The sequence below is a fragment of the Myodes glareolus genome, chromosome 18 (assembly GCF_982192425.1).
Source record: "Myodes glareolus chromosome 18, mMyoGla1.1, whole genome shotgun sequence".
NCBI classification, from domain to species: Eukaryota; Metazoa; Chordata; class Mammalia; order Rodentia; family Cricetidae; genus Myodes; species Myodes glareolus.
Window position 1 is genome coordinate 44487922 of NC_142043.1, and position 22141 is coordinate 44510062.

General features: G+C 43.2%; 1 protein-coding gene across 3 annotated transcripts; it reads right to left on the minus strand.

Annotated features, from left to right (window-relative positions):
• Nucleotides 1-1079: 1079 nt before the first annotated feature.
• On the minus strand, nt 1080-20273 carry LOC125411590 (sulfotransferase 1C2). Of its 3 annotated transcripts, XM_087898123.1 has the most exons (10): nt 20176-20229; nt 15985-16226; nt 12075-12288; nt 9587-9764; nt 9132-9257; nt 7479-7576; nt 4150-4276; nt 3480-3574; nt 3165-3345; nt 1080-1333 (listed from the first exon to the last, which is right to left on the minus strand). In XM_087898123.1, the coding sequence occupies exons 4-10, from the start codon at nt 9735-9737 to the stop codon at nt 1221-1223; spliced, it is 891 nt and encodes a 296-aa protein (XP_087754249.1). In that variant the 5' UTR covers nt 9738-9764; nt 12075-12288; nt 15985-16226; nt 20176-20229; the 3' UTR covers nt 1080-1220. The 3 variants fall into 3 exon arrangements, with proteins under 3 accessions (XP_087754249.1, XP_087754247.1, XP_087754248.1); XM_087898121.1 differs by lacking the exon at nt 12075-12288 and having other exon boundaries at nt 20176-20227; XM_087898122.1 differs by lacking the exons at nt 12075-12288; nt 15985-16226 and having other exon boundaries at nt 20176-20273.
• Nucleotides 20274-22141: the final 1868 nt, after the last annotated feature.

The following is a 22141-nucleotide window of genomic DNA, read 5'->3' on the forward strand; positions in this document are numbered from 1 at the left end:
ACATAGAACAGAGCAGGAGATAGAGATAAGCTTGTTGGCCAGCAAATACAGGCAGATTCAGTTAAAATAGGCAAATATGGAAGCTAGATGAGAGACACACTTGGTGTGGTTACAGTTTGCTCCTCAGATGGCATGACTGTAGATCCAAACCCAGTCGGCTCCAAACTGAGCACCATGCCTTCATTCTACTTTCATCAAAATATAATGTTTACTTTGTTGTTACAGAAGAATTGTCTGTATTCTGTTAATGATGTTTTACATAAATGCTGGTTGGCCAGGCAGGAAGTATAAGCATGAAAACCAGACAGGAAGGAGAGGTGGCACAATGAGAACAGGAGTATTCTGGGAAGAAGGAAGCTCTTCTCCCAGTCCTGCCCAAACAATGGAAGAAGCAAGATGTAACCTGCCCAGATGAGAAAGGTACCGAGCCATGTGGCTAACATAGATAAAAACAAGGGGTTAATAGCAGCTACAAGAGTTAACAAGAAGCCTGAGCTAATGGGCCAATCAGTTTTATAACTTACGCACGCCTCTGTGTGATTTTCTCTGGGACTAAATGACTGGGGGACTGGGCAGGACAGAAACCCCAACGAGCCCGGCCCTCATGTTACACTTTGTGGTTTGTTTGTTTTTTTTTTAATGGGAGCTCACCAAGGCCAGCTGGACTGGGACTGATGGAGCATGTGATCAAACCAGACTCTCTGAATGTGGCTGTCAATGAGGACACAATGGCATTGGGTTTGATTCTACTGCATGGACGAGCTTTGTGGGAGCCTGGTCTGTTTGGATGCTCACCTTTCTAGACCTGGATGGAGTGGGGAGGACCTTGGACTTCCCACGGGGCAGGGAACCCTGACTGCTCTTAGGAATGGAAAGGGAGAGAAAAGGGGAGAGGGGGAGTGGGAGGGAAATGGGAGGTGGGGAGGAGGTGGAATTTTTAATAAATAAATAAATAAATACCTATATCACATACAGGTAGAGAAACTATTGTTTTCCTAGAATCACATCACAGCTGTATTTAAAAATAAAATAGGCAAATCTAAAAAAAAAAGAGTGGAAAGAACACACATTAGCCATGATCCACTTTTATAAAATTATAATATGATGTTAAAATTCATAGAGATTTAGCCACATTCTTGAGTATTTCACAGTGTGCTTTCAGAACTTCTTTTACCTGCACAGCAGCCTCCACGTTCTTGCCGTCTCTCTCTACGTCTCGGTCAGAGTTCCATGCAGAAGTTGATAGACGTTCCTTTCATCTTCTGTCTGTAGATTTCATCAAACTTCTCATTCTGGGCCACTGTGAAGTGGTTCTTCCAATCACCCACAGTTCCTAAAAGATGAAGCCCAGACAGGAACATCAGCCTCTGATTGACAGACTCCGTGGCCCTGAGGAGAGTGTGGAGTACCCACTTTGGAGCTGGCATGGCAGTCACCCAGTTCCTCATTTCCTTAGCTCTCTTGTCTGAGAGGCAGCCCTAGTGGTCCCTGTGCAGGGCGCCAGCTTCTAAATCAATTGGACAAATAATTTAAGGGAGCTTGGTGACCTGGGGTCCTGGCTCTCTGTGGTATACATATATACACAATCACAGTTACAAAACGAATGAATGGCAAACATATAACCATACCCGGGGTCTTCAGCTGTTATTATGCTGCCAAAAGATCCAGTGATATCTCATGTGTATATTTTCCTTGTTTCAAAAACAAACAAAATCAATCAATAGTGAGAGATGAGGACTTTGTTCTCTGTAGAAAGAGATTGACTGGAAAAGACATTAAAGAAAAAGTCCCAAGGTGATGGAATTCTTTGCTGCCTTGATTCAGATGTTGGTTGCTTAGTTATTTTCTTTTTTAAATAAAAAATTGGTGAACTGTATAGTTAATTTCTTTGAGTTATTTTTATGTAGATTATATCTCAACGAAAAAGAATTTGGTGATAATTAAAATGAGATACTATTTTTCAACAAGCGTTGATTGAAATGATTTTAGATAGGAAAAAACTCTTTGTAACACCTGTGATCCTTGTAGGAAATTATTCAGTTTGATGAACAAAAGTGTTTATTGTAGTTTTAACCATAAATATTGAAACACAGTATTGTCTCTATAACTAAGAAATAATTGGTGAATGACAACATGTCCGACAAGACTGCTACAAACAGCGATAGCTAAGATCTGTGTTCTTGGACCTGGAGAGATGCTCCATATTCCCATAAGCAAAAATATATAGTGTAGCTACATTTTGTGTTTGAGTGAACAATTTTCTATCAAGGCATCTTTATTTGTGTCTATGGGCCAAGGAAAGCGAGGAAAGAAGCAAATACAGAGAGTGTAGAAATGGTGGGTGTGGGTGGGCATGAAGAAAGGCTACGCATCAAATTCTCAGTGTTATTCAGGGAGAAAAGAGGTGGAGCTGCTTTATTTCAGGGGCCTGGGAGACTTCACAGACTGGAGGGACCATGAAATTAATGAACTCAAGCATGGAAAGAAAAAGGAAGATGTTCTAGAGCAGCATGTGAACCCCAGGTCCTGGTTGTGCTGTGGTGGAAAGAAATGTGCATGCTATGAGAAGGACGGAGGGGCTTGGTGTTTCTAGTTTCTTGTGAAATGGATTTTAGTGAGGCTCTGTGTGAAATGGTCAAATCAGTACTGTTTTCTAAAGTTATTTAATGTACTAATTTTTAGGAAAACAGTAACACTGTCCCCTTAAAACTGGATCATCTGTGTCCAACAGAAATCTTCCCTCAGGAAGAAGGAGGCAGTAAGAGATGGTTCACAGCAGCACATGTTGAAAGTCATGAGCCTGAACAGCTTGGGGTATTGGTCCAAATGAAGTCAAGTACAGAAGTCGAAGCAGTGGCTATGGAGTAGGAGAAACACAGGGGTGGCACACAGGACACATGCATCGACCAGTCGCTCCCCTTACAAGCAGAGCCTTAGAGCAGAGTGCTAACTTCCGGTTTCCAGGCCCCAGGTCCGATGAGTCTAACCTCAGGCATGGCTCCCAGTGAGGTGTGCACCAGAATAGTGCTGGCCTTAGTTCTCTGTAAGACTTAGTTTGTAGAATCTCTGTGTAACAGGAACGGGTTTCTAGCCTTCCTAGGAGCATAATACGTGTATTTGGGTTGCACTTTCTCAGAATTAGGAAGGAAAAATTCTCCACAAACCTTTTCTCATGAAAGGGGAAATGGACTGGTCCAGGACAGATTTGGGAACCGTTGAACGATTTGTCATAGGGTTCTCTTTCATTCTCTCAAATGATGTTTCCTGGACGATTTTATCCAGCACCTCTTCATCCAAGTTCTTTCCCATGAACTGCATTACCTTCCGGATTTCACGCTTTGGGTCCTGTTGGGGAAGGGTAGCATTGAGTTGGACTGGAATAGAGTTTTAACATGATCCCATTTCCCCAGACATCCCTGTGAGAAACATATTCTTCAAACAACTTCCCTGCCCCAATCCTGCAGCAGTAATTTACTTACCCTCTTCATATCTTCATAGAAGAGGAAGAGAATCTGGTATCTATCTCGAATTTCCCACCATCCTCTTACATGGTCAAACCAGGAACCCCAATTTACTGAAACAAACAAGGACAGCTTTTGTGAACACAAACCTTCTGAGAGTCAGGCTTTCCTTCCTTCCTTCCTTCCTTCCTTCCTTCCTTCCTTTCTTTCTTTCTTTCTTTCTTTCTTTCTTTCTTTCTTCTTCTACTTAAAGGGCATCAGAGGCTAGAGACATGGCGGAAGGAAAAATCTTGTGTCTGATATAGTCCCAGAACACTGAGCTGCTTTATCCCGAGGTCACATGCTTTGGGTGAGTCCTAGGGGTTTTGCCCTAATGGGCAAACTAAAGTCCTTCCTGTTACTTATGCACAATTACCTGCACCTCATATGGTGACAGGGACACCTAGGAGGAGGGGAGCTCTACAGGCCAGGAACCTGGGAAAAAGGCCTTTGAAGTAGAAAGGGGCTGCTTGCTGAGGGATGGGGTTCTTCACTGTGAAAGAAACCAGCCCCATCTACGTGGTCCCTGTCAGTGGTGGCACTTGTCTAAGAAGGTGCATGACATCTTGGGGACTCAAGTTCATGAGTGGCTCTCTCCACTCAGCTCTACAGGAGGAAGAATACAGGGGCACTGAGCGTTTCTATTTACCTTTCCCACTGATGAAGGTTTCAAAGTACTCGTCCCAGGTGCCTGGGTCTGGGAGCACCTGGCTCATCCTGTAGAAGTGGTAATAGGAAACCATGCAGTCTTTGGCGTTTCGAGCCACGTAAAGGAACTTTGGAGAGGAAGAGAGATGGTTAGAGAGGCATAAATATGTGCCGCTTTGAGTTCTCGCTCTGGCCGAGTCCTCTCGAGGAATGCTCAGCTCTTCTGCGCTGGCTGCACAACCTGGAGGAGCGTCCTTGCCGTTTATGCTGCCTCGAGCCAGGCGCTATTAACTCATTAAAAGTTAGCCCAAGTCGTGATGTCCACTTTATTATAGGAGCAAACTCTTCCTCTAGTAACTCGGGCCTGTTATCCCACTGTCACGTGTCTGCCGGTAATCCTTCCAGAAACCTCAGCTTGATTTCTGGATGAGCAGTAGCTCCCCCTGGTGTTTCCATCATGGAAGAGCACCGTGTCTTTTATTTTCCGGGAGCACCCAAATGCCTCCATGATATTCATTTTTGCATCTGTGTGTTTTCATATATCAAGTTTTTTGAATAAGGGCCAGGCTGACGAACCCTGCTGAGAGACCTTGTCACCATCTCAGAGGTCTGACATATGCTTCCTTCAAGTCACCATGCTGCCATACTCCGATGGAGAATGTTTTCTAAAGTTTTATGCCTTTTTTTTTTCTGCTTGAATTCTTAAGCTTTAATCCTCAGGTGTTTTCACTTCCATGCTGCCTGGAATTTTGTGTCTTTCTTCCTTTTTATGTGTGACTTCCAGTCACACCACATCACACTCGTCTTTCCTCAGCTCTCATTCCATCCTAAATTCATACATTTCTTTCCTATTCATATGGATAATCTGACAGTTAGGCTAGTTTTGATTTTTAATTTTAAGTGATTATATATATATATATACATACATATGTGTGTGACATATTATATATGTTCAATTACAAAACACCATTTATTTTTTTTGATAATTCTGATTAAAATTGCCTCTTATTTCTTCATGTCATTTTGATACAATTGTTCATTTTTGTACAACTTTAACATTCTCTTTTCCATATGTAACAGATTTGTCAGAAGATCTTGGGTCTAGCTCTTCTGTTCCGTTAGCAGACACCCTTATGATGGTCCTATCCTTTGTGTGCTGAAATGTGGGATGGTGAGTACAGTCATAATCTGGAGGCCCAAGAGACATAACTGGTGTCTCAGGCAGTGGGGGTCACCTTATGCTGAGTTGTGAGTTTGCAATGTCTTGTTCAGGACAGAAAAAGGGATTTTTGGAGAGGACCCGTGGTCTCCTTTTCTGCCCACGATATACATTATATTGGTAAATTGTCTTGTGCTGTTTGAACTCACTGAGAAGCTGGCCCTGGAAGTGAGTTGTTCCACCCACACTTCACACTCAAGCATGCCTATCTAAGTGTTCTCCAAGACTCCTTATACAGGGATAGACTGGTCCCCTTACTCTGTGACAGGGAGGAAAGTGCGCAGTAAACGTGCCTGAATAGAATCCTTGTGTTCTTGAGAACATATAGAAGGGGAATTATTTCCTACAGATGTTACCTTGTGTAGTCTGTTGAGAAAGAGAAGCAAGAAGTTCAGACCTAGGAAAGCTCAACCACTGGGACAAAGCTCTATCTATCTATCATCTATCTATCTATCTATCTATCTATCTATCTATCTATCTATCTATCAATCATCTATCTATCATCTATCCTATCTATGTATATATCTTCCTTGTTTCTCTCTCTCTGTCTCTCTCTCTCCTGTCTACATGCTGCTTACTGTTTATTATTATTTATTTTTTCTTTGGTTTGCTGTATATTTAAAAACTCACTCATTCAAAACTGAAAACATAGCTAATGTAAACCATTATCCGGATCACAGAGCACAGTTCCTCCTGCTCACCTTTGCTACCCCTGCTTTCTCTCCTCACTCTTCTCTCTCCTTGAGCTTAGGCTCTGTGCCAGTTACCATGGAAATACCAAAGTCTATGTTGCTGAATTACCCAGGGCATCAAATACCCTGGCACAGCTTCATACTCAGGCAGTTTTTCTGTCTTAGTATCCTCCAAGACCCCTAATACAGGGATAGACTGGTTCACTAATTGTGTGACAGGGAGGAAAGGGCACAGCAAAATTGAGTAAAATCCTTGTGTTCTTGAGAACATCTTGAAGGGCAGCTATTTCCTAATATGTTATCTTCTTCAGTCCATTGGGGAAGAGAAGCTTTTTGTAAAGTAAAATAATTTTATTTACCATCTATTTTTCTGTAACTCAGGGACTTCTTTTTTTTTTCTACCTTGTTTGATTTCAGTTGGACAGCTCTAAGGGGCATTCTTCAGTGTCTTCATGAGTTCCAGTTTCAGTAATGTCAGAAATAGAATTTGCACCCCTCCTCCAGCTTTACTGTCATGAGACAAGACCTTTGTTCATGGAAATCCCAACTATACTTCTGTCATCTAGAAGTTTCTTATTCCTTATTAAATAACACTATTTTTTAAAAAAAATAATTTTTATGTATGGGTGTTTTACCTACATGCATGCAAGTGCACAATATGCCTGTGGTACCTACAGAAACCAGAAGAGGGCGCGGAATCCCTGAGAGCCAAAGGTTCATAGTATTGTGAGCTGTCATATGGGTCTGGGACCTGGCTCCTCTAGAAGAAGAGCCAGTGCTCTTAACCACTGAGCCATCACTCTAGACCCTTTTTGTTCTCCTTTTCTTTATCCCGGCCTATGAAAATTGTATTCTTCTCAGCAAATATTAGCTTATTGTGAGACCTCAGCACTACCCACTATAGGATTCCTCCATCTTTGTTCATGCCTAGCCTGGTCCAGCATCCTCTATGTGGCAGGAACACACTAGACTAGACACTAGGGTACACGACAGAGTCCTGGAAAAAGCAAAATAGGCATGGAGGCTTCTTGTTATGCAGACAATCATTTCCTCTGTGGCTCTACTTTGATTTACCCTTCTGAACAATCCTTTGCACTTTTTCTGTTCAATCTTGTCTCTGCTTCATTCTATGATACCTCTTCCAGGCTATGGCTCATGTTCCCCACCCCTACCCCAGTCTGCTTCACTGAAGAGTAGAATATCTCTAACAACTCAGTTTGGCCTCTGTCTTCACTGTGTTTGAAACCATCAAGGGAAACACTGTCCTGACTCTGTCTTCATGTTTGACTTTCCCACTATGTGTTAGCACACAGTGGTAGTGGATGGATAGTACCAAGAAAGGTATTGTGACCCAGCATCTGTAAGCATAGTTCTTTGGGCTTCGTGCCCCAGGACCCCAGGGAGTTCATGCTGTCTTACCTTACAGTTACTTGTCCAGAAAGACGGTGGCAGCAGCTGAGTGGAAAGATGGGTCTTTAGTATCCTTGGCGATGGCATCTCATTGGCTTTATCCACACCTTGAACAGATTTCAGGAGATGACTGAACAGTACGGTCGGCACATGGGAACTTCTCCTTCAGGTGATGCCCACCTTACCCATCATCCACACATGAATCTTCTTACTTTTAGCTTTTGGGGGACCCTTAGAGGGATGACTGGTATGGTTTTCGTGTTTGTAGACTTACATAACTTGAGAGCTGGGTATGATGTTTGAATGAATTTACTTTGTGAGTTTCTAGAAGATGAGGTGGAGTCTTAGATAAGCGTGTCCAATGAGAAAATCCAAACCAGACTGGTCCTCAGGCCATTTACACCGGAATCTGGCTTTTTCTCACATAAAGGTAACTGTAAGCCCCCAGCAAGAACTCACATGCGGATCTCTAAGCCCACAGAATAACAGATTCCCTGGGTGCTCAAATTCCAGGAGAACGGCTGACGCCAGGATATCGGAGAGCCACTCCCAGTGTGTACCACTCAGCTGTGCAGTGCACACACCCTCAACCACATGTGCCCACACACATGACGAGAGTTGCACATTCCTACCCTGGAGTCCTGCTCCCCCTGCAATATAAGAACCTGAGACAGCCTGACTACAGGAAACCTTCCCCGTCCCCCATGCAGTATAAGAAGGGACCCCTCCCCTCATCCTGTCACATCACCTAGATTCTTATCAGAGTCCTTCCTTGCTGCTGTCTGCCTGTATACCCACAGTATTAAAATTTCTTTTCACAAGCCTTTCATCTCAAATGAAACTCTTCTTCATGTTCTCTTAAACCCCAAATCTGAGAGCATTTTATGGGAGTCTCAAGGGGTTTGGTCTGTCACTTTGAGGGCAATGAGCCAGAAACTGACATCAGACAAGTGTGTCTTACTGAGGCAGAGCCAGTCAGGACCAGAGAGCAGGTCCTTCTCATTCCCCTGCCAGCCACAGGCAAACCGTGTTGTAACGTTTCATCTGTGAGACAAAAACATGCTTGCTGACACATGATTTATAATTTTTGCACTTCTATACACATCCCTTGTAATGACTGGCTCTGCGAAACCATTGAGTTAAACTGAGGTGAGGGATAATAAAATGCAGACTCCCTAATGGGGTTTCCTTTCATCGAGGAGTCAGGTGTTTGTAGACTCTCCCTAATGGGGTTTCCTTGCATAGAGGAGATGGGTGTCTGCACCTTCCTGTTGTCTCCAGTTGCACAAGATCAGAGCAAGAGTGGGATAAGAAAATAAGTCAGAACTTCACTCTACATACGTCTTTCTTCCTTGCTGACTCACACTGGTGGGAATAAAGGCAAGAAAAGAGATGCATCTGGGCATGGCGACACGTGCCTTTAATTCTGCACTCAGGAGAAAGTTGTAGGCAGAGCTCTGTGAGTTCGAGTCCAGCCTGGTCTACATAGCAAGTTCCAGGATAGTCAGGACAATGTTTAGAGATCCTCTCTCAAAAAAAGGTGGGGGGGGGGAGAAGGAAATGAGGAACAGGAGGAGGAAGAAGAGGAAGAGGAACGATTGTGAGACAAGGCAAGGAAAGAGACACAAAGGGAGGAACACAATGGGAGTCAGGGGCTCTTACCTGATGGCTGGGGTGGCCGTGCCCACTCAATAAAAGGGTGCCGATGTTGAATGATGTCTCGCTGGCACTTATCTACATCTCCGTTCTGCTCAATCATGTCCACGATCTCTTGAATCCATGTTGTCCCTGAGGAGACAGGGATGTGTAAAGGTCCTAAACCCATCACTTTCTCAAGGATCCTGAAGAAGGGATGTGGGGCCAGGAGGATCCTGTTAACTCTGACAGGAAGACTTTGGATCTCCACGGAGAGTAGAACCGCAGAGACAAAGCTCACCTCTTCCCAGGAACAGTGAATGGCAGAGGAGAGTGAGCTTCAGAAAACCCAGGGCTCCAGACATCTGAGATGGACTTTACCATGGGAAAAAGGGAACAGGTTTGCCTTTGCAGGGAGTTCTAACTAGGTGAGGAGTTCAGATGGCTCAGAGAGAGAGACTGGAGCTGTCACCCTGAGTTACCTGATTTAGGATAAGTACAAATGAGGAGGTCATCTGGCTTGGCCTTGAAGGCCTGAATCTGGTTCCAGTTGTCCACAGTCGCAGCTGCCAGGGGGATCCCTTCTATTTCTTTCCATTTTGCTTGTTTGCTCAATTCTGGGGTCAGGGCCATAGTGTCTCAGGGTGGAGGGTCCAGGACCTGAGAGAAAAGAACAGAATGGAATTTTTTTTAAAGTAATTTTATTAAATTATAAAAGTTTCCATTTCCGCCCCTCTTCCCAACACCCTCCCACTCCCCCCACTCCCTCTCCTCCTCCCTCTTCATCCCTTAGGGCAGTCAGGGTTTCCTGCCCTGTGGGAAGTTCAAGTTCCTCCCCCCTCCCTCCAGGTCCAGGAAGGTGAGTGTCCAAACAGACTGGATCCCCAAAATCCAGTATATGCAGAGGAAACAAGTCCCAGTGTCATAGTCAGAATGGAATTTTTAAAATGCTGTGAGAAGCATACACTGCTGTATGCTCTTATGAAAGGGACTCTTAGCCCTAAGCACACGGCTCTGTGGCATTAGTGGTATTCCCACCAGTGCACGTCCATCATCACCCTCCATCTCCAGACAACTTTTCACTTTCCTAGATGGAAATTAGGGGCCCATTAGTGCTAAATCCCCGGCCCCTGGCTACCACCGTTTCCCTTTCTGTCTCCTCGAACTCTAGATGCTTTGGATAAGTAAGTTGATTTTGTCCTGTTGTGAATGGTTTGCCTTGTGTTGTTTAATTTTCTTAAGGATCGGCTATATTCTGTCGTGTCATCAGATTTCCTTCCTAATTAATGCTGACGATTATTGCACGCCTGCTTGTACTACGTTTTGTTTATCCATTTGCTTATCCATGGTCACTTGATTGCCTGCCTTCAGGTAATTTGGACGATGCCGCTACAAACACAATGCAGAAATATCTAAGCCCCCATGTTCATATTTTCAGGTAAACAACTCAAAGCACAGTTGCAGGATTGTATGTTTGCATTTCTTGAGAACTTCTAATAGCACCTTCCTTCAGTGGCTGTATCATGTGAATGGCCACCAGCAGGCTACAGTACGCTCTAATTGTCACTAACATGTAGTGTAACTGACAAATATCCATCCCAACGGATTTGTTTTGCACTTTCTACATGCTTAGTGACAAATACCTTCTCATGTGCTTCTGGTCTATTTTATCTTTTTTTTTTTTTTGGAGAGATGCATGTTTTTGTACAGTTTGTTTGCTGTTGTTTGCTATGCCTAGAAGACTTGAAAATAGAAAAAACATAGAGCAGGGGGAGTGAGCCTCTGTTACTCAAGATGAAATGAAAATTGCAATTCTAGAAGACATTCCCTGCTGCTGCTCAGAGAAATGACAAGGTGACAGTAAGTGACTGTTACAGTGAGCTGGGCTGAGTACCTTTGACCATAACCTCATCTTAATGCTAACATAACTTGAGTCACAGATCATTAGGAGGGAAAGGCCTTTATGGAAAGTGTGGGAGTAAACAGGTGCTGGAAATTGAATGAAAGAAAGTGGCTCAGTCACTCCAGGAAGTAAGAGAAGGAACAGTGGGTCCAGTTTTGCCGGACCAGCTTTCAGGGTTACTCAGACTCCCAGAGATAGCTGAGTACTATAGAACAGACACAGTACTTTTAGAAAATGAAAAGCCAATTATTTTTTTTAAAACATTTCAAATACAAGCAGCAGTTATAGTAACATGGCAGAGAGGGTGGACTTTGGATGACACGCTGAGATGTGGTGTAGTCAGCTTGAGCAGAGCTTCAAGGTATTTAATTGCCCCCTCCTCCTCCTTCTCCTTTTGGGGGTAAGCGTGGGACAGGGTCTTACTTAGGGCAGGTCATCCTAAGATACCCCAGAACTCACTGTGTATCCCAGGCTGGCACTGAATTCACAGTCCTCCTGCCTCAGCCGCCTCTATGCTGAGGTGACAAGTGTAAGCTACCTCAGTTGGTTTGGAACATTGATACTTCCTTATTTTAGGTCCTGCCAGAATTTCTCTTCTCTTTTAATTCACTTCATAATTTTAACACGAAGAAATAATTATCATTTTTCTAAATATGTTACAGTGAGTCACAGGATCAATGACTTGCTCAGGACCTCAGTTAGCATGCCTGAAAAATCACATCATGTTTCTTTTAAAATTGCCTCATTCTAAGTTGTAGGTATGAATGTTTGTGTTCAAATTTCAAAAACCCTTGCAATAATCCCAAACACACAAGGATGAATGTATCACCCAGGAATTGACATTAGTTCATGTATTTTTGTCCTTTTCAAATGAAAATGGTGGTATGCAACATTATGACTCCCAAAGATCCTCCCCTTCTCATCTCCAATAGAGTATTGTTGGAGGATGTGGGGCACCCGGAGTCTGCATAGTTTGACTTGGTTGCCACTGCCAGGCCAGAGGGGAGCAGACGTCAAGGCCTCTGGAAGCTGAGGGTGAAGCTTCAGCAGCAGCCTGGACCATTCACCTGCACAGAACGGAAGATGGCTGACCAGAGGGTGAGCTGAGCAGGGATGCTCTTCTAGAACTTCCAGGAGTGCAACTCTGCACCTTGATTTTACCCAGAGCTGTGATCTTTCAGACTTCCGACCTTCAGGAGTCAAACTGATCAGCAGGGTATGAGGGCAAGCAACATGAGAGAAATTTGTGAGTTTGAAGCCAGTTTGGGTTACAGTGAGACTCTGTTTCAAACATCAAAACAAAACAACAGCAATTAAAATGTTTGAGTTAACAAATCCAGGCCTTCTTCTCTTCTCAAAGGGGTCCTAATGTGCATCACTACCTCCACCAAGTTGGCATACACTTCCCAGGATCCTTCTGCCTCTGCTTCCCAAATGCTGGGGTTACACACATGTACTATCACATGTGCTACCACGTGTATTACCACATGCTTATGTCATTTTAAATTGTTAAATTTGCAAGCAGCAGAAAACCTTTTACATGTACTTATATGGCAAAAGAATTGTTGGGTACAGTGGACTGAATCATGCGTCTCCAACTTCCTATGTTGAGCTCTGATCTCCATACCTCTGACTGTGACTGCTGGGGATAGGGCCCTTGAGGGTTGATTAAGTCAGCACAAGGTCTTTAGAGTGGGTTCTTATTCAGTCATACAGGGCTCCTTAGATTTAGATCCACAAAGAAGCACCAAGTGTTACACTGAAGAAACACCATATAAGGATTTAGAAGAAGACAGCCATCTGCAAGCAGAGGCCTTGAGAGAATGTACCACCTAACACCGTGATCTGGGACTTCTTGCCTCAGAATTATGAAAAATTGTTTGAACTGCCTAGACTAAGGGACTTGGACTTAGTAAGATGAACTTGATCAAGCTCGGAAACCTGCTCTTCTGTTGAATGCTGGAAAACGGGAATTAATAATTTGTCATGACTTTCCTGTACTAATTGATCAAATAGTACTAGAAGGCACATTTCTATTTATAGAATTGTTCTGATAAATAAATGAAAAATAAATTGTGTAATTATAATACTTTCTTGTGACTCTTAATAAATATAAAAACTTGGGTCTTAGTATTTAAAAAAATCACAAAAGGAAGACAAACGTTGTTTGTCCCTCGATGGAGAATGCTTTCCCCATGAAGGGGACCTGCTAGATCACTGCCACACCATCTGAATCCAAAGAAGGATGTTCGGGAAGTAAAGAGGACAGGAGCATGTGAGACTACGGCACAGGGTCAAATCAGCCTGTGCAGACCTGCATGAGCCTGCAGGACAATGATACACTCCCTCCACATAGATGGTAAGGAAACAATTTAAAGGTAGAGACTTTATATATAAAAAAATCATAAAAGGACACATTTAAAGAGATCCAAAAGACCAACAAACCAACCTAAACTATGCCTAAGGATGTTCATCACTCATGTTAATAAATTATAAAGAAAATGAAGAAAGAGAGGGGTGTAGCTAAGCGGTGGAAGACCTGCCTAGCACACTAAAAACTGTGGGCTTATTCCCTAGCACAAAGAAAAGAAAGTTCCTTTGAAGAGTTAGAACAGCGGTTGTTCTTAAAGTGGGGGAAGGACAGACCTATGGGAGCATAAAGAATGCATCTTTGTTGTTTTTGACAGGTTTTTGCTCCCTCCGGGTTTTCTGAAGGTATACATTATAATAACATGTTATTCTATGCATTTGCTTTATATTTAGCAGTAAAACACACGAGTCCAAACTGTGAAATCTAGAGGGTAGTGTGGGAAGGGGTTGGAGAACTGAGCAGAGGGAAGCCTATGAAGGCTGCACCAGTGAGCTTTGTCTTACTATTCTGAAACAACCAAGTCAGGCTTTCCAGAGAAAAGAACCTGAACACGGCAGTCCCTGGTTGTGTCCTAGCACTTCGGAAGATGAGGCAGGAAGATCACTCACTTGAGGGTAGGTTACACAGTGAGACTCTGTCTCAAAAACTAAGAAAAAGAAAAGAGAGACTAGTATTTAGTTCATGGTTTTGGAGGCTTGAATGGCAAACAGCTGTGCACATGCTGGGGCAACATCACATCACAGTGGGAATGATGGTGCCTCTCTTTCTCCATGGTCACACCTTCCTTCTCCTTGTAAAGCCATGGGGGATTCATTTACAAAAGCCCCCCTTCCAAACCACAGTGTAGGAGGAAGGGTCTATATTTTAACATTAATTAACATAAGACTCTGAGGCTCATGCTCCAGCAGAAGTTTGGGAGGATGAAGCACATTTCAACCATAGTTAGGGCCCTCCAGCAGAACTAAGCAAAATGTACCTTGACAGGGAAGTCTCCAGGGCTTAGAGCATCAGTGTGGGGTGTGCGGAAATGGGCCTGGATAAAAAGCTAGATAGGTGTTGTAATGATCTTAATGAGTGTGTCTTATCCTGTAGACATCAAAGACAGCCGGGTTAGTGATGTTTAGAGTTAGAGCCTGGAGATGAGGACTTGCAACCCTTCAGTCAGCAGAGACCACCAGCGCTGTAGCAGCTTTGTGGACTGAACAGGGAGAGCTGAGGGGCTGGGTGAGGCTCTGAAACTGTGAGAACAGCCAGGTGAGGCCTGAGGTATAGTTCAGTAGGAGAGGTTTGCCCAGTGTGCACCATTCCCAGTTTGGAAAATTTGGAGCAGGGGAGGGATTCCTGAATCTTTGATTATAGGATGATACAAAAGCCACAGGCACTCAATAGAAATCAGATTCTCAGATTTGAATTTTTTTTTCAGACTTGTAGTTAGTGTGTAATCCAAACTTCTCTCCTGCTGCTGGGCAGCAACAGTGAATACAGGGGAACAGCTGATTCTCTCCCCAGTCTAGGTCTGGTAGCTTAGGTTTATCTAATGCTGGTATTTCTACTTCTGAGAACTGCATGGGACGGCAAGAGGTACATAGGTGGTCTGATGGCCACAGCATGCAGGGCTGTGGGAGAAAGACAGCCATCAGAATCTGCTCCTGTTACCAAAGAGTGGTAGAGGATTAAAATACTTGATGCCCTAGTGCATTATTTCCCCACCTGCTGTGTTGGACCCCAGAGAGTAGAATCTGGTGGAAGCTGGGAAGAAGGAGGTGCAACAAGGGTGGGGAGAGAGGGTGGTACTGGAGAGGGAATAATGCTGTTAGTCCCCATAGAAATTTTGAGACATTGTCACCTTCCCTTTGGGCTCTTCTTATAGTTTTCATGAGCTATGACCCCTGATAGTTTTAGAATTGGGTAGATAAACAAATGTTCCCAGGCAGCTACTTTTTCATCCTATCAGGCTGGGTCAGTGTGGCCTCCTTTGTGAAACAATCTCTGTGAGCAGGAATTACTGCTCTTTTCCATTCAGTTAGCCTTTTTTGCTTCGTTTTCTAAGACAGTCTCACGCTGTCCTCCAGACAGGCTTCAGACTCCCAGAAGTCCTCCACCTTGCCCTCAGCGAGTCTTCCACTGCTTGTAAACTTTACAGGCCTGCAGGCACGGTGCTATGGCTGCTTGCTTATGGAAGTAACCACCTCGAGATGGGGATCTGGTCAAGTCGCTTTTATAGACCCAGCTCGAGTGGTGCCCAAAGGCTGTGGCAAAAGGAGGGTCCTGTGAGGTGAAGAGACAGTCATAGCCAGAAAAGTCCAGTTGGCTGGCAAGGGGAGAGGCTGTCAGGAATGGGGTGGAGGGTGGGGGCTAAGGGCTGGGGGCTGGGACGATCAAGGTGCATAAGGGAGACAGATCAAGGGAGGAAGAGTGCATGAATTTCTAATTCGAGCACAGCCGATGTTAGTTTCTTATGCCTTTTATTATTTTTCTCAGGTTTCCTAGGATTTAGGATCTTTCTGACTTGGGCTAATTTACATTGACATCAGCATGCACGCCTGAAAACTGAGAACATGTACCAATAACTTAGGTCAAACATTTAAGATAAACTGTGTTCTTACCTTCAAGCTCTAGCTGTCAGTAATCCCAAGGCTGAACTGCCCCGGAGTTCAGTGAGTACAAAAGTACGTTGAGAGGAAGCAGGAAAGCAACTCTGGAGTACGGCAATCGCAGAGGCTCAAATTCTACTGTGTCAAAAGTACCTGATCTTCAGCAGTAAGCAATCCAGAAAGCTCTGCTGTCATTGTGGTTAGCCTCAGCCTCAACCAGAAGAGTCAAGACTGCAAGAAACAAACCTTGGCATCTGCCCAAAGAGGAAGTAACCCTCATTGTATAGTGACTGCTCAAGTACAAATCTGCACTACCTTGCTTACCAGCAGACTCTAGGCTATTTAGATAAATGCTTGGAGCAACTACCCTGCTCTTCCCTCCCTGTGACGACCTAGCTCCCCACTATGAGCAGGTTCCTGGCTTTGTAGCAGAGCCCCATGCTCATGCGTCTTGGGTTTCTTCCCACCCCCAGTTTGACAGCGAGTCTAAAACGTACAAAGACTAGAGTGTAACCATGTTTATAGTTGAAAAGAGAGAGCCCCAAAGCCTCCATGTTCTGCCCATTACTCGGAAACAACCCATGACGACTGGCTGAGTGTAGTGCTCATTAGTTATTCAAATTAGCAGCATGAGGCTGATATCCCCCCACTCCACCTTTCAAGACTGGTGATGCTAAGATGTGCCAAGCCAATGAGTTATTACCAGGTTTAACTAACTCCCATCCTTCCCTTGTCTGTAGTGAAAACAAGTTTAAAACATACATGAATGAAAAAGGTCTTTCAGAACACCAGTCTTACTTAGTCTTGCTGGCTTGCTGAAGAAATCTTTTTTTCCTTCCACGAGAGCAAGTCCTTAGTTCCTTAGGTCCTGTTCTACTAGTAAATAAATAGACTTGGGTTCAGTAATTAGGAAGCTAGAAAGCTGGCTGCAAGCTCTCAGACATCAAGCTGGACCTTCTTTGAGATTTGCTTTTTCCATCTATAAAATGTCGGATATGCTAACTACCTCCCATTAGTACTGTTAGAAACAAGGTGATGAACACATCCACCTAGCACACACTATGTTGTTATAAATGCAGGTTCTTTCTCTTTCTTCCCAGAGCATATTCATCAACACTCACATGCTGGAGAGATGGAACAAAGTCTAATACTAGAGTATATGTTAACTTATACTTGTCTTATCCCATGATTGATACACTTGTTTGGAGGCAAACAATATTCCTTGGTGTCCTTTGCTACCTTAGAAATCAAACTGATCCTGTGTTGATCTCTTCCACCAACTTTCAAACTTGCTTTAACTGCTCAGCTAAAGCTTCCTTCATCTCCTTTGATCCTGTACTTCCTAAGACCTCATGACTCACTTGTCTTTCACCACCTCTCTTCTGAAGGAGGTTACCTTTGTTGACTTGCAAGTCACAGTCACACTGTAGCAGAAGTCCCTGTTTCCATGTGTGCCTGTGTGGAGACCTCCTACACTGCATGTAAATATTCTCACACCCAAAGTGGACGTGTAGCCTTAAACTCTTGCCTCCACATAAAAGTGTCATTTTTTAAGTTGAACAGGGTTTTATTGAAGGTGACTGTAAATGAGATGAATTCATAGTTTGTTTCTGCTCTCCTGAGATGTGTATTTAGTGAGCATTGCTTCCACATTCTTTTTTTAAAGATTTATTTATTATGTATACAGCGTCCTGTCTGCATATATGTCTGCAGGCCAGAAGAGGGCACAGATGGTTGTGAGCCACCATGTGGTTGCTGGGAATTCAACTCAGGACCTCTGGAAGAGCAGTCAGTGCTCTTAATCTCTGAGCCATCTCTCCAGCCCTCTTCCAAATCCTTCTGTCCTGGTCACAATGATGACCTGGAGCACCACTAAGACTTCTAACAGCCCTACTTGCCTCGGTTACCACACATCCAGTCAGATGCCAGGAAATGAGAAGACAGAAAGGTTAAACAGTGTGCCGCAGGGGAAACAGACCGCTAGAAACCAGGACAGGAAGAGGATAGCACGACCTTTAATATTCAGCACACTTCTGACAGACAGGGTGCTCTCCAAAAAAAGCCTTGTAAATATTAATATTCTAATCATGTATGAACCAACATAGGCACACCCAATTAAGTAAAAACAAATACTGTTTAGTAGATCGAAATCCACGAATTAATTCTGACACAGTGATATTGGGTGATGTTAGTACTCCATTCTCACAGGTTAATAGGTTGTCCAGACACAAACTAAACAGAGAAACGTTGGGACTGAATGAAATCATAGCACAAAGGTACTTAAAACCACAGATTATCCACCTGAAAATTAAAAATATACTTTCTCCTCAGCAAGACAAAGAACTTTCTCCAATACTGACTACATACTTTGCCAAAAACAACACTCAGCAAATACAGGAAAATTGAAATAACTTCTTGCATTCTATATGAACCCAGTGGAATAGTATAGCATTGAAGGTCTACATGAAAAAAATTGAGAGATCTAAAGTCAATAACTTAATGTTACAGTCAAAAGACTTTGAAAAACAGAAAGAAAAAAACAAAATTAGTAGATGGAAAATTAATAATTAAAATCAGGGCAGAAATTGATGAAATGAAAATGAACAAAAAAAGTCACAAAGAATCAATTAAAGAAAGTTAGATCTTTGAAAATATAGACACTTTGACAAATGCTTAGTTAGTCTGAGCAAAGGAAAAGGAATGTTTGTGTAGGAATCCCTGAGTGAATGAAGTCTTAAGTGAATGTGTCTGTTAACAGATGCATCCCACAACAATGGCTAATTAAGAGAATGCCCCATAGCCTTGTCTCTCTAAAGCCCAGTCTTATGGACACATTTTCTCTGTGGAGGTTTCCTCTACCCAGATGCTTCAGTTTGTGTCAAGTTGACATAAACTAACAAGCACACAGTGACTCAGAGGGGATATTGGAACCTCAGGCCTTCTTCTATCTTTCACTTCCTAGTGGCCATAAGTAAGCAGCCATTTTACCAAATGTTTCTACCCTGCTGCACTGGGCCTCCATGCCCCAAAGCCCTGAGTAAAGTATTATAGACTGAAACCTCTGAAATTCTGAGTTCACACAAGTCATTTCTCTTCCAGAGTTATCTCAAGGATTTTGTTATGGTAACAGAAAGATAAATCCCAGGTCCCAAACACCCAGAATGTATTTTTGGAGACAAAAGGAATCCTCCACTTTCTTATGGATCAACCCAAGACTGTTGCTCTTTGATTGAGTGAGATTCTTGCTACATCCTATAACCCTTTTCCTCTATGGGGATTAATTTTTACCACTGGGAATCTCATGCTGATTGTTAAAGGAAGGTCATCTAATGGTTCAGAGTATGGAAGACTCTGTGTGTGTGTGTGTGTGTGTGTGTGTGTGTGTGTGTGTGTGTGTGACATATTGGTGTCTTTGGTGTAATCGTATGTGTGTGAATGTGTGTGTGGTGCTTGAAATGGAATCAGAACTTCATGCATGCTACTCAAGAAGTCTCCCACTTACTCATATTACAGACAAGTATCACTTTTAAAAACATTTTTGGGGGGGCTAGAGAGATGGCTTGATGGTTCAGAGACCTGGATGCTCTTAGAGAGGGTTTGGGCTAAATTCCCAGCATCTACACATTGACTTAAAACCATCTGTAAGAAAAGTTTCAGGGCACCATGCCCTTTTCTGACTTCCCTGGGCAAGGACAAAACATTCACACACAAAATAAAATAAGTCTAAAAATTTAAGCAAACAACAAAGCAAATGACATTTTTCGTACTAGTCAAATTGAAAATTTGTTCTAGTCTTTTAAAGAGCTAACAATCCCACGCATCTTGCACATTTTAACAGCATATTTTCTTATAATTTTGATTGTGGTTCCAGCATTTAACAGTTAAGCCATCTCTTCAGCCCTACTAGCATAACTTCTATGCAGTATTTAAATTGAAGAATTAAGTAAAGTCAAGGCTATAGACCAGCAGTTCTCAACCTGTGCATTTCAGCCTCTACCAGATAGCCTGCTTATCAGATATTTATGTTACTGCTATTCACAACAATAGCAAAGTCACAGTTACAAAGTAGCAAAGTAATTTTATGGTAGTGGGTCACCACAACATGAGGAACTATATTAGAGGGTCCCAGCATTCGGAGGTTGAGAATCAGTGTTCTAGTCTGTCTTTACTTACAGCTGGTGTGGAGAGGAAAGCAGTGCTTACCAGTGAAGCAGGCAGAGTGCACGTCCTGTCCTTCTGAGAGAGTCTCTTGCCAGGATCCTCCTCCAGACTAGTGAGTGCCCTAACCCAAGGTATATACCTGGCAGTACAGGAGTCCACCCACACTAGCCCCATCCAGGAGGCGTGGACACATCTTGGCGTGACTGCTGTGGCTTTCTTCAGGAAATCACTTTCCAGCATTGCCATATTGAATTTTGATTAATTATCTTACTTTTGATAGTATTGGCCACACCTCGACATCATGCTTGTATTTCTGTCCTCTGGAGAAAAGGGCATATAAGTTGACTTAATTCTCCATGTGGGAGGAAGTGACAGAAGCAGACTTCTTGGAAACCAGGTTTCTGTGGAGGACAGTGCACCATCTGCATCTCTGGTGAGACTCAAAGGGACCACTGGTGACCACCAGCTTCTGACATCATGTTCTATTTAGAAAGCCAAAAGGTGCTGTAAACAGGTAAGGGATGTCTGTGGAGTCTACAAAAACATGGACACAGGTTCGTAGGAGTCCCCCTTAATAAATAAAAGAAAAAATAAAGAGATACTGAGATTGCTCTAGTAACTGATGATCACTACCATTCATTCATTCATTCATTATTGGCTGATAACTAGGAACTGTATCAGACATGAAGTGTGCAAAGCAATGAGTCTTTATACAATCTTCTTGGGATTTTTGAAGATTTGACATTTGTCTGTTTTGCTATTTCCCTCAAAATCTTAAGACAAAAGGTTTGTAATCTTCTGGGCTGTGTGTAGATCTGAGCAGAGAGAGCTCCTGTCGCCTGTCTGTGCCTCCTGCTTCTCTAAGAAGAAGATGGAGTTCTGGGAACAGGTGAGATAAAAGAATCGGACATTTGGCAATGTGATCCCTTGTTCCTTCCGATCAGCTCTTCTTCCTGGCTGGTAACCACTGTTATCTTTCTGGAAACCTTCAGGGGTGGCACCTCTACACCGCAAGGGTCTTATTTTGTTTTCTCTTCCTATGACAAAATAGCTTTGACTGGGTAATTTATCAAGAATAGAAGGCCTCAGGCTAAATCAGTAACAAGGCAGCAACAACACAAAGCAAAACAGACCAAAGGTTCTTAGTTCTTACCATTGCCTTGTAAAGCCCTAGTGAAGCCACACCCCTTTGTTCTCAACCATTCCCATCCACTTCCCAAGGCCCCTTCTAAGTAGCATTAACACATAAATGAAGGGGGATTGTTTCCAGCAAGTGGACTTCTGGGTATATTTCAAACTTAGCAGTAAGGACCAGACAACCATCTTTGGGCAGGACCATATGGCAAATGTGTTATGATTTACTGATCATATGTTAGCTTGCAACTACACAATTCCCCATTGCCTGTGAAAGCAGCCATAGCACACTAGGTGGGTGGACATGACTGTGCTCCAATAAAACATTCTTTCCAAATATAGATAACGAGCTGTAGTTTCCCCATTCTCCTATACAGACTAGAGGAAACTCTGGCACTTGAAACAACACCTCACCCTTTCAGTAAATATTTCCTTACCCACACCTTGGAACCTCTGCTACTGTTCTCCATGGTTACATTGCTCTTCCACCTTCATCTGAAGACCTTGATATTTTTCTGATCTTTCCATAGTTTTCCTTTCCTTATTTTGAACATAAATTCACATAGCTGAGGCTATGGAGCCTAGCCTGGCCTTGAACCCCTCTATTTACCCTTCTGAAAAGTTGGAATTATAAGGGTCTTTCACCACACTGAAAAGTCTTTGTGCCCCAATGAACCGCTCCGTCAATGCAATAACCCAGATCAGACCAAATCAAACCAAATTAGAGAAAACCCAGGTTTAATGGATACTAGCACTCCTGGGTGACCTTCCAGTTCCCCAGAGAGGAGAGAGGGAAGGAAGACTGGAAAACCACCTGTTTGTTCTCGGGGGGGGGGGCAGTTTAAATACCCTGTGGGAGTGGTCTTGAGCATCT